Source organism: Xiphophorus couchianus, chromosome 15, assembly GCF_001444195.1.
Source record: "Xiphophorus couchianus chromosome 15, X_couchianus-1.0, whole genome shotgun sequence".
NCBI classification, from domain to species: domain Eukaryota; kingdom Metazoa; phylum Chordata; class Actinopteri; order Cyprinodontiformes; family Poeciliidae; genus Xiphophorus; species Xiphophorus couchianus.
In genome coordinates this window covers 14,561,339-14,573,707 of record NC_040242.1, presented here as the reverse complement: position 1 = coordinate 14,573,707, position 12,369 = coordinate 14,561,339, and the positions used below count along the sequence as shown (strand labels likewise).

General features: G+C 40.8%; 1 protein-coding gene across 13 annotated transcripts in view; it reads right to left on the bottom strand.

The window, feature by feature from the left end:
- Positions 1 to 12,369, bottom strand: part of epb41l2 (erythrocyte membrane protein band 4.1 like 2) — a 52,895-nt gene that overhangs the window by 28,477 nt on the left and 12,049 nt on the right. For 11 of the 13 annotated variants that reach the window (XM_028041127.1, XM_028041133.1, XM_028041139.1 and 8 more), the window contains exons 2-6: positions 8,129 to 8,367; positions 7,791 to 7,979; positions 5,009 to 5,269; positions 1,865 to 1,972; positions 1,721 to 1,763 (exon numbers count right to left, since the gene is read on the bottom strand). In XM_028041127.1, the coding sequence (XP_027896928.1) occupies positions 1,721 to 1,763; positions 1,865 to 1,972; positions 5,009 to 5,269; positions 7,791 to 7,979; positions 8,129 to 8,353 (826 nt within the window). In that variant the 5' untranslated portion in view covers positions 8,354 to 8,367. Of the gene's footprint in view, positions 1 to 1,720; positions 1,764 to 1,864; positions 1,973 to 5,008; positions 5,270 to 7,790; positions 7,980 to 8,128; positions 8,368 to 11,509; positions 11,709 to 12,369 lie in introns of those variants that run through there. The other 2 variants (XM_028041128.1, XM_028041130.1) reach the window with 2 other exon arrangements.

The window sequence follows — 12,369 nt, the reverse complement described above, 5'->3', positions numbered from 1 at the left end:
AATCAAAAGAAGCAGCCTGGAGGCTTAAAGTAGCTGGAGGAGCTTTAGAAATCAACGATGTGAAGCTGTTGACTTTGCAACTATTAGTTGTGCACTTAACAACTCTAGCCTTTACGAAAGTGTGGAAAGATGAATCCCAAGGTTGAAAGATCGTCCTAGTTGCATGTTTCTCACCACCCTTTTAGCACAAACAGCAGACATGCCGAATAAAATGTTTGGGTTAAATCGGGGCCAAACTGAAACTTTTAGGTCTTCATGGAAAACACGCCTGTGTACTTTCTAGCATAAGTCCTGGAGAAACTGACAGGCGCTTTAGATTTCAACCCATCTTTATTTGCATCCGCACTGTGACGGCTGCCCTCAAAATGACAGCAGTTTAGGGAAGAATGGTGTCAACCCTGTGATTTGCGTAAACCAACGGCCGCATACATAAAGGTTGTGAGTGAACGCTTTTCTAAACATTCACACACCAAAAAATGCAAATAAATGAGCACATACAGTGAGATGTATAGCACTTAGAGCATTTATATAGGCATTTATGCACACCACACACTCTCGCATAGAGTCTGGGATAAACCGCATGCGTTCTGCACACACCCAAACTCCACTGTCTCACACATCTGCCAATTAACAAAATGTAAACTTTTTTCGAGCCTAAATTACATGGTTGTACTGTGACGTTACAGGCTTTGTAAGAACTTGTTTTTACTTATACGGCAAACATAAGAAGAAGCAAGGTATGAACGGCGTAAAAAGACGAATTAGAACATTTCTAACTTTTATGACTATTGGTCAGATTTATTGAGCTTCTTTTTAAAAGAGGAAAATCCTGGGAATACAAGAAACAGACAAGTTTGTAGGCAAATGAAGGTCTAAACCAGGGGTGGGCAATCCTGGTCCTCGAGGGCCGGTCTCCTGCAACTTTTAGATGTATCTCTACTCCAACACACCTGAGTCAAATAATGAGGTCATTAACAGGACTCTGGAGAACTTGACTGCACTTAAGAGGTGATTCAACTATTGGATTCAAGTGTGTTGGACCAGGGAGACATATAAGAGTTGCAGGACACCGGCCCTCGAGGACCAGGATTGCCCACCCCTGGTCTAAACCGAACTTTTAATTTAAGACAAAGCACATGCAATCTCAGAACAGAACGGCTGACTGGATTTAGATCAATAATAACCCAATAACAGACTTTGACATTTTCCCAAGCTGATGTAACCGTCCCATAGTTACTGTCATGCTTTGTGTATATAAAACCAAGCAAGACGTTGTAAGCTTAGCAGCTGCCAACCCTCCTCCAGTAGGTGCCAACCCTAAACAGGTGAAACGCCACACTTTATCTCACATTTAAATATTAACAACAGGTAATGAAAAGGTCTTTAAATAATGAAGCAGAGTGATGACACCCTTGGTAAACTCTTTAATGCCGCATGACTGCTGTCATTTGGCTTCCAGTGTCTCTGGTGTTTTGTTCAAGTAGTTTGTTTTTCTTCTGACAGCAGGACAATCGATTCATTAATTATAAATGTATTATTCAGACCATTTGGCTACATTCAGTATGCTATTTTTTTTAATTATAAACAGCCTACATGGATGGATGGATGGATGGAAATCAAACAAATGGATGACACAGATTGGATGGATGGATGGATGGATGGAAACATAATAAAGTATAAACAAAAATCTGAAACGGGAGATTTGCAAAGGTGAACTTACTGCGAATTTGTCTCTTAATCTCCTTTGTGGGGTCCAACCAACACTGGGGGGTCATAGAAGGAGAAACACACAGCAACAGGAGAATCAAAATCCTGAATCAATGCAGCCTTTCATGTTTAAGCCTAAAACCCAAGCAGTACCCACCTTCTCATCATGGTTGTCCTTGTACATCAGGCCAAAGTAGTCCTTCTCCAACAGATTTAGGTGCTCACACACCTTGAAGAACAAGTACTGCCCCTTAGCTCGTTTCTGCTGAGACAAAATGAAAGAAAGTTCATCACAAACAACCACTTCTAACATCATTTGAAAACTTGAAATTAAAAGTTTAGTAGTAAATTTCTCTGCAATCTGTTAGATTACTCTCTGCTCTTTAGTACAGTGTCTTCATCTGTCTCACATTCCTTCATAGGCCTGATAGCGGCTTTAGCCCTAAAATCCTCCGCACTCAGCTATGAAAATGACATTTAACAACCATCTGTGAATGTGTGCCCAAGTGCGTGCACCCAAACACACAGCGGTCCCCTTCAGACAGTCAGAAGGTCAAAGGAAGGAGGGTGGAAAAGAAGCGGCAGGCGATCACAAAGAACAAAGTACCGTAATTATATGAGATCAAATTCTTCTACTTTTGAGTTATTTGGTGGAGCCTCACTCTAATGCTGGTGGTCAGACAGAGAGGAGGGCATTGCTCACAGACAGGCCAGGGAGCGTGGTGGAAGTGGAAGGACGCAGATAAAAGAAATAATTTTCCTTTTGTCCTGGGATAACTGGAAACATCTGTGGTATTTTCCTAAACTTGCTCAAGGCAAAATGAATGTGAGAATGCAACACTTTTAGAGTGTTGTTTTGTCTCGCCACAAAGCGCTACCGCTGGCTTCCAACACTTATCAATACTACAGACGTTTGTTGACTCAGACCATGTGACACCAAGACTCTCCCCTCTAAAACATCAAATACAGGATTAATGCAAGTTCCACCAATTCAAATATAAGACTTTTAAAACTATTATGAGTAAAAGACCTATAACACAACAGAAATATACAAAAACAAAAACTGCAAGGGACCAAAACAGTAAAATTTCTGCAGTCTTTTGGTGACTCTTGGCAGCAGCTTTGTGTATCTAACAGAATGCCATTAGCAGTTAGCATATGCTAGCAGCTAATGAGACATATGCTAGCAGCCAATGGCTTGTTTGTTTTCTCGCTGGCCAGCTAGCTGGAAAGCAAACTAGCTAGCTAGCCAGCTACCGAGCAAGTATTAGAAGCTCGTTACCAATAGCTTTAACCGGCTTAAGTTATGGCACGTAATGAGTGAAGATGTCTGAGATTAAATAGATAAAATTAAAGAGAGAAAATTTAAGACCTGTGATTAACATATTTACGGTCAACTCACATATTCTTTAATGAATGCAAGACATTTTCAAAACTTACTTTTCCATAAATGAGACAACTTTTTAAAAGACTTTTTAGGATGGTGGACACCTTGTATACTTATTGTAAGTCCTGAATATTTTAATTGTAGAAAAAAGCATGTGATCAGAGCATATAAATCTGTGGTATTGCCTGTGTTGGAGGTCTGCTAGCAGAACAGAAAATTTAATCTCTGGAATGCATTGTGCATCTTTCCAGGCCGCCATGTTAACTATGCCAGCATGTGGAGTGAGGGATGGAGGGGTGTGTGTGTGTGTGTGTTTCACTACAGGACAATAGAAGTTAGATGCAGTATCAGCGTTATCTGTTGTGCCACAAAGCAGCCACTGTTCAAACAACCGTAGACTCTCACAAGCGAGTAGGTTAGGCGTTGGCACACTGTAGCTCAGGGAGACGGTTTGCCACAGTCCATTCCCGAGTGCAGGATTGTGAACCCTAATGTTAAAACCATCAGAATTCGGTGCCTGTTCTGCTTAAAGACGCTCGATGCAGAAATGCAGACGAGGACCAAAGTGGATCTGCACAATGGCTATTTTGGGATGCTTCCCACTGGATGGAGGCAAGTGTGGGAATGTGAGGGGTTGTAGGGATAAAAATGTCCACACTGTGTGGGAAATATTTTCAAGCAAACTGAAATGATGAAAAAATTGGGACAAAAAAAAAAAGGCAGTAAAAGGGATGGTTTGGCTTTTTTATGGCAGAACAGAAAACTTAATGTGCCAGCCTCACCACACTGATGATCTCTCTGCGGTTCTGTTCTCGCTCCGCTTTGTCTATTTTAACTAAACAACAGTTGCTCCTGTGTTATATTTAGGCTAATTCAGATGTACCGTTTCTCTCTTAAATCAATCATTTTTATTGTATTTAAGTAAACAGGGGCGTGCTGTGGTGGCGCAGGGGGTTAGCACGCCCCACATTTGGAGGCCTTAGACCCGCGGATGTCGCGGGTTCGACCTTTGCCGCATGTCCTCCTTCAAAAATGGCGCCGGCTCAGCTGGCTGCCTGCAGACGCAGCTCCTGTCATGTGTGTGTTAATCTGTGTATAAAAAATTCTTGCTGTAACTGCGAAATAATTTCCCTGCTGGTATGAATAAAGTAATTCTTAAAAAAACAAATGTCTTAAACTGTTAATGCTTAATCTGTAATATAGTATTGGTACACTGTTCATCTAAGCCAGGGGTGCCCAAAGTGGGTCCTTGAGGGCCGGCATCCCACATGTTTTAGTTCTCTCTCTGGTGGTAGTAACAACCTTTTCAGCATGTCGATGTTCTTCTTAGGCCTTCTAATGAGCCATCATTGGATCCAGGTGCATTAATCCAGGGAGAGAACTAAACATGCCGGATGCCGGCCCTCAAGGAGCAACTTTGGGCATCCCTGATTTAAGCACACCTTCTTCCACATGATTGCAGCAAATTGAATTTATTTTGGCTTTCTTTCAGCAACATAAAGTGAAAAACTGTGGATAGAGTAAAAAGGGCATGAAAACTTTTCAAAACAATATAAGTTGCTGTGTCTGTAGGAGACTGGGGGGGTATAAGGCATGTGTCCATTGGGGAGCAACAGATGGAGAAAAGTAATCTGGTGGAACCCCCTAATCTGCTCAATGTGTGTGTGAGTGTGTTTTATTCCCCGGACGAGCCCCATCAGGTTGGTCCGCTTTGCAATGTGAGCAGGTGGTGCTTCCATCATGGCTATGCTTTGAGTCAGAAAGTTAAATACCCCAGAGCTTTTTTTCCCCCCAACAAAGACACACACCAGATCTGATCCTATTAGTGATTACATCACTTGCACAAAGCCACTCACGTGCTTTGGGCTAAACAAGCCTACTTTTATTTACAGATGAATTTCATTGACATCTTACCTCCACCTCGCAGGTGAAGTCAGTCCCATCCAGGACGGTAACGTGACACACCACCACCTTCATTTTATTCTTCCTCACCAGGCGAAGAGGAGACTGGAAAATCGAAGTCTGGCTTTCTCCTCCGTCTGTTTCAGCCTCTACGTGTCCTTCTGGCTCCTTCTTCTTCTCCTCCTCCTCTGCTCCTTCTCCGTCTGCAGTCTCTTTGGTTTTCTCCGGACTTTTTGAAGTGGTGTCTTCCACCTTCTCTTCCTTTGCCAGCGGCTGCAAGAAAAAAGCAAGGCAAAACTCAGTTGTTATTGATGCTCTGATTTCTTTAGTATCATATTCAAACCCAAACTGTTAGCTGGAACTCAGTGGGAAGTTCCCAGTTGGGTCTCTTTAATGCTCCTCGTGTGATTTTCTCTCCAATTTGATGTTGTTTAATATGGCATGGTGTTGCCCACAGGCAACAAACCACATATCTATACCTCACGTTCCTCCTTTATTTTATTTTTTGGGGGGCGTGATTTAAATTGCCACCAGACATATTTTTGTCCAAATAAAAGAGGTATTGAGGTCCAGGTGACCTTTTACTTGGAAGGTCACCTGCTTTTTATTGAGCAGAGATGCATGGTACACCTTGCCTCCTACTTGTAAGTTACAGATCACTTTTCTTCATGGTTAAATTTTGGGTAACTCTAACAAAAAATATTTACATGTCTGTGAGTATGTAAAGAAGCATTGTAGGTCATTTAAATAAATTTTTTAATATAATTTATATGCTAAAACTGTGTTTTGTTGTTTGTTGCCTCAGGGCAACATTGCGCAGTAGGGGTCATTTTGTTCAGACAATATTATTCTAGTGCGTTGATATGCAGTTGATTACAAAATAATTATCACAGCCAATTTTTTAACTGTATTATTGACTAACAGCAACAGGAGATGGATGCAAGCTCATTTCATGGACAAAAAGTGCGTGGTTCATAAGCTGGGGTCATTCTCGATGAAAACAAGAGGATCCACTCTACCACCATTATTTCATTGTTTGTTTATCCTCAAAACTAACTTCAGTCCAAAAGGGCAATAAGCTGGTCATTAATGAATAAATGGCCCTATTCCAAGGCAGGCAAAGACTGAAGCAATATCTGCCAAAACCAAAAATATGGGGCTGCAGGGTACTTCATATGGCTGGTGCAGATTGTGTTCCTTACAACTTTAAAACTTACACAGGGCGAGTCGTGCCATCACCAAATCTACCAGACATGGGAGCTGGTGGACATGTTGTCCTTTGCTTGGCTCAAATTCTACAAAGGAATCAGAATTACAAACTCTTTAAAAGAGAACCTGCAGTCCTAACTCCAGTCACTGATGTGAATCTGGTCGCTACAACCCATGGATAATCAGATAAACAGATGGTGATTCACAAGTATGTCAATAATCAAGTACCAGAAATGTGATATACACTCTTTTTCACATCAGCAAGCAATTCCTACCTGATGTTTTACACATAATAGGGAAAAAAACTGATGGCAACATCCTTAGTGAGTCTAACTCTGCCAAACATACACGTACAAACACACAAATGCTCATTTTAGTAGTTTTCTTAAATGTACCATTCGTTAATGAAAGTTTGTTTATTTTATATTTGGTGAATTGGAACCATGTCTGATTTATTTTTGTCAACAATTTTTTTTTTTTTTAATGAATATAGTTTTTGTTTGATTTGTATTTAATTTCTCATAATCACTGTAGAAAACCTTGGTGTTTTAGCCCCCTGGTAGCACAATGTTGCCCTGAGGCAACAAACCCAAATCTGGTTCCGGGAGGCGTCAGGGTCTGATTTTATGATTGATATGTAACTAGGGACCACTAAGCTCCCAAAGAATGCAGGAAAAATATTTTTTCCCCAAAAAACCTAAAAGTCATGCCATAGAGGGTTAAAGAAAAGCAGGCGTTTCTTTTGGCCAGGAGACTGAAATGTTGATGTCAATGGGTGGGCCCACTTAGCATAATGTGATCAGAGGATGGAAGAACACATGTAAGCAAGCTGGAGAAAATTTTCAAGTCTTTCCTTCATTCTTTCCGGGTAAAGAAACAAATCTAAAGAGAATACTGTTGCACATACATGTTTATCAGCTTGAAGTCTTTTTTTAAGAGGTAATCTCCTTAAAATGCTCCTCCCTTAACTGTGAAGTGGAAAATCTTGGTTTTCAAAGTTTTTCTTATCCATTAAAATTAGAAAAATGTAGTGTGCATTCCTTTACTATGACACTCCTAAATCCAGTCAAGTGCCATCTCTGCAGTTCATACAGAGTTAGCAGTTCAATTCAGTTTTATTTATATAGCGTCAATTCACAACAAATGTCATCTTGAGGCACTTTACAAAAAAAATTATTTAAATTCACTCACACATACTTTCCAATTGATCCTAATTATCAAACAACAGAGTAAGCTCAGTTAATTATTCAAAGTGGTTTGAAAACCATGGGCGACTTGGTTGTATTTCTGACTAGTACTCTCTAAACTTCTATATTTTAATTTGTAAAAGATTTTTAAAACGATGCAGAATATTTCAAGCACTACTTTATGTTGCTCTGTCACATAAAATCTCCTTAAGATACATTGAAGTTTGCAGTTTCAACATGACAAAAAGTGAAGATAAACACACTGTAAATCATCTCTATGGCTCCTGTTGTAATTTTTTCCAAACATTTTGGACTAAATTCACATGACATCTGAAAGTACAGCTCCCATTTTCCCATTTCAGTCATGATGCTGATGATACACACAGCAGAACCCTTACCTCAGTGTCTGCACTGACGTTGGAATTAGATTCAGGCTGTGTTGCTTCCTTGACTTCCTCTGACTTCACTTCCTCTTTCTCTTCCACTTCCTCGGCGTGGCCGTTCACCTCCGGGGCAGGCTCCTCCTCTCCCTCTACCCCCTTGTTGACGGGTTCCTCTGTTGCTGGGACCTCCTTTGTTGGAGATGTCTAAATGAGTAGAATTTATAATTTTTTAAATTTTAGACCTTAGATAACACACCTTGCTTTGAAGATCCAGTAAACAGACACTGATAGTGAAATTGAAATCTTGCTTTTCAAGCAGTCTCAACAGCATAGTAACATCAGTGTGACTTTACCTGGCTTTGAGATTTCTGCTTCTTAAACCATGTTGGCAAGTATCGAGTTATCCCTTTGCCTTCTTTGCCCTCTTTTTCCTTCTCTTTCCCCTTTTCCTTCTCCTCTCCCTCAACGTTTGCTATTTCCTGGCTCTCTTCCTTGGCCGTCTCCGATTGGTCCGGCTGAGCAGCTGACTCCTCTGCTTTCTCCTTCACCTCTGTCTCAGAGCCCGCTTCTGTTGTCATGGTGATGGGTCAATCTGTAGTAAAAAAAAAAAAAAAAAAAGAAGAAAAGAAAAAGGAGGTGAGTGATGAAGCATGATGTGATGAAATGTATTTTGGGTTTTACGACTCCTACATAAGCATGAAGGTATGCTGTACGTTAAACCCACTGCAAATATTTGCCTAACACAAATAACAGCTGGGAGCAGGTGAAGTCATTAGTTTATGATATCACATTTCCACAGAGACGTTCACCTGGGTCACTAGCTGGTTACAAGCACATCTATGTAAACCCAGAGGAAGAGAAGAGAGTTCCCCAATTGTTAAAATATGAGTCACAACAGTTTTGTCCTGCAGCTGCGGTCAGCATACACAAAGTCTTCAACCCAAATTTTTTTGGCAGCACCGTCCACACACAACCTGTCACAGCAACAGACACTTTCAAGCAGCTTGACACTAATTTGTTGATAGCACTGCGAGACGATGACATCGCTTCTCTAGGGGAGGTAAAGGTCATGGATGTGAGGAGAACAAGTTTGAAAGTAAAAATGTGTTATTTAAATAATATTTAAGATGTTATTCCTCTTGAATCATCTTTATTTTTTCCTTATTAACATCTTAAACGGTAATTGACTTTCATTTCTCTGATCTGCCATGTTAGATAAAAGCAGACACACAAACATCCACAGTGCAGCAGCGGTGCAAAGGGAAGGGGTCGGAGTAAAAATAGAACAGGGGTTCTTACGCATGATTGGCTAATGAGGTGGAGCTGGGAGGAGGAGAGATGGATAGGGAAAGGTGTGTGTGTGTCTGGGAGAAGCAATAAACCAGTTGAGTAGAGAACAAAAACGAGGAGATAAACACTTCTTAAGAGGTAAACCCAGTCCAATAAAACATAAAACATAAGAACCACGGCTGATGATACTTTAGAGTTTTCTCCGATTCTTTAGCATTTCTCATAGAGGTTCAATGATAAGTCAAGGAAAAAATAAGGGAATCAAAACAATTTGCTAAAAGTAAGAAGTTGCTTATAGATCCAGGAACGGAAAAGTAAAACTGAGCTGCACATAAGCAAACTTTGATTCTGTTTCAGAAAATGTGTCACAGAGTTGATGTTTTACTGCAGAGTCAAGGCGAAACTTTCCTATCGGCATCAGAGTAGCAATGTAGAAATACTATAACAGGCGTGCTATACTATAACAGATGGTAAGCGAGCTGCGCCTGAAGACCATCTGCAGAGCGAAGTAAACCTCCAGTCTTTAGTCTCATCTCTTGGGGTTTGCCTCCAACAGGTTCTTCTGCCAGGATTGCCCTGAATTTAGCCATTTTGTTTACAGGGATTTCATAATCCATTTTATTTATGACTCTTCATGAATGTTTATGACTGCTGTCCTGAAGTGTCATTCGGTAAATATTGACACTTTTAATGCAAAGTTGTACTAAAAGTTGCATTAAAAGTGCAATAAAATGGTCAACTTTGCACTAAAAGTGTCATTATTTACTGGAGGACACTTCATGACAATAGTCATAGACATTCATGTAGACCCCTTCTTGTTTATTACAGGTGTTCTGTCCTGTTTATGACAGCATTATGCCAGTCTTATGCACACCCCTTCTACTAAAGTGTTACCAAATGTTGCACTGGATTTTATTTCTAGTCGTCAGAGTAAAGAAGGTTAAACAGAAATGGTTGCTATGTGCAGTCCTGTCACAACAACAAATTTTGCTGGATGGTAAATGAATGATAATATTGTTGTTTTGAGACCATTTGCAAGTAATATAATGGTAATGGCATAATAATGCAAGTTTCCCATTTCATAAACCAATAAACTTTAATTTCTGACTAACATTTAACCCTACAACCGAAATTTTAAATATAAAAAAACCCACACACACTCACACACACACAAAAGAAACAACAAATAAAAGGAATTATTAAGTCTCTATAAGCAAAATTTCCTTTCAAAAGCAGGGCTAGTTGAGACCAAAACATCAGACTGAAGTTTTTGTCATCCAGTCTTTAAAAAGACTGAGAAAAACAATCACACAAATGGAAATGATCTAGCTTGTTTTAATTTATCTTGCGGTTAATTGATTTATTGCGACAGGCTTTAACCACGTGCCATTTTCCTCCCTCTAATTATGTAATACTTTGTACAGAGCTATAGAGTGGTGATTATAACGTGATCAAATATGAAATGGTTTAAGGGCGATGAAAACTTTTGCAAAGCACTGGATGCCCAATTTAAGTAGCGACAAAACCACTTAAATTCTGGTTTGTAAGAACAATCCTCTATTAAAGACACCCTGCAGATCCTTCTCAGAAACAGTGCTTCTCTATAAGAGTGGGTTTATTCAGAGATGGCACCTAAGTGGAGCTTCGTCATGGTGGCTTAGGCCTGCTTCAAACTCACCCTCTGTCTCCACAGCTATTAACACCGGCAACCTTGTTCTACTGCTCCCATAACTTCAACTCTCTCATTCCCCTCGCTGCTCTCTTTTCTTCTCAGCTCTGGAAGCCTCTGTCTCTCTTCCAAGGCCCCATTTTAGCCCCTAATTTACATTATCTCCTACACTCTTCTTCTCTCTCCCTTCACAAACAAGCCAGAGAAGACAATAAAACCAAGTTTTTCTGATGGGAGTCAAGAGTTTCTGAGCTACAACTGTAACAGATGGTTGATATAAAGAGGTCAGGCGCAGGTGAAAAACACTGAATCGTACAGATGACGCCTAAGCGAGCTGGCATCCTGTGTGTTTCTTGCTTCATTAAAGACGACTCCAAATTTGTCTGCAGGCGCATACTGGAGGTGTTGTGGTGCATTGTCTTCAAATATTTTATGCTCATTTAATCCAGTGAAATCGTGAAAGTGGGGTTTGTGATTCAACACTCCTGAGCTTTCTCTGAATTTACCTTAGCCTCTTCCTTTGCATATCTCAACCGATTTAATCATTATCCAGAGGTGTGCAGATTTGCTGGCTAATTGCCGTTTTACTCCGCTTTGTGCATTTAATATGATTCACATTTATTTGCTTTACAAAATTACCACAGATGAAACTGTTGTGAGAAGCTGATTACACTGCCGGGAACGTTTGCTGCACGTTTTCCCGCCTCTCCTGTTAGTTCTTGCAAATGAGCGGATGAATGGTTACATGAGCTGATGAGCTTACAGTCTTACTTACTGTCGCTTGTGTTTCTCTCTTACTTCCCTTTCGCTCCTTCTCACCTACGGTTGCCTTCTGAAATCCCGTTCAGCTCTTTCTGCCTTTACTTTCCGTCTCTTTCTCTCCCCGCTGCTCAGGGAATGCCTGTCCTACTAACTGTCCTCCATCCTCTCCTCCGTCCCTCAGAGCTCCGCTTCCTCCACCCCCCTGCCTCTCAGGACCCTCGCACAGAGAAACGAGGGCAGAAAACGGGAAAGAAATTCAGCGGATTGGCGGGGGGGAGGGCAGAATTACAGAAGACCCTTGAGAGAGAGACAGAAAGTGTGCCTACTGCGCCAGATTACTAATGGACGATGATCGGCATGGGGATTAAGACTTCCTCGACTCGGTTTTCATACCGCATCAAGCAGGAAAAGCTTCCATAAACACCTCTTCTAAGACGACTATGCTTCTTTCCCCCCCCCCCCCCCCCCCCAAGTGTCTTTTCATTGTACTTGTTTGGAGTATTTATGAGCATCCTGAAAGCAGACCTCTTACTTACAAAGTTATCACTGCATAATTTTTGTAGACTGCAGACAGTTGAAACTGCATATTTCTTTGCATGGAAAAAGAGGGTCATGAAGAGTACCACTAACCCCAGAGAGAGGGAGAGAGAGCACCACCCATTTGTTCAGATATGCCTCCATTCCGCCTCAAACATTGAAGCCAAACAGACAGAAATTCAACATCTTTAGGTTCAGGGGATAAAAGTGTATAATGCAGGAGCGTAAAATTGAAAACACTGTCACAAAGCGGGAAAAAAAAGCAGTAATAATCTGGGTTTTCATGCCTCCTTTCCCCCTTTTTCCTTTCTTTTATATGTTGTAATGAAGATAGCA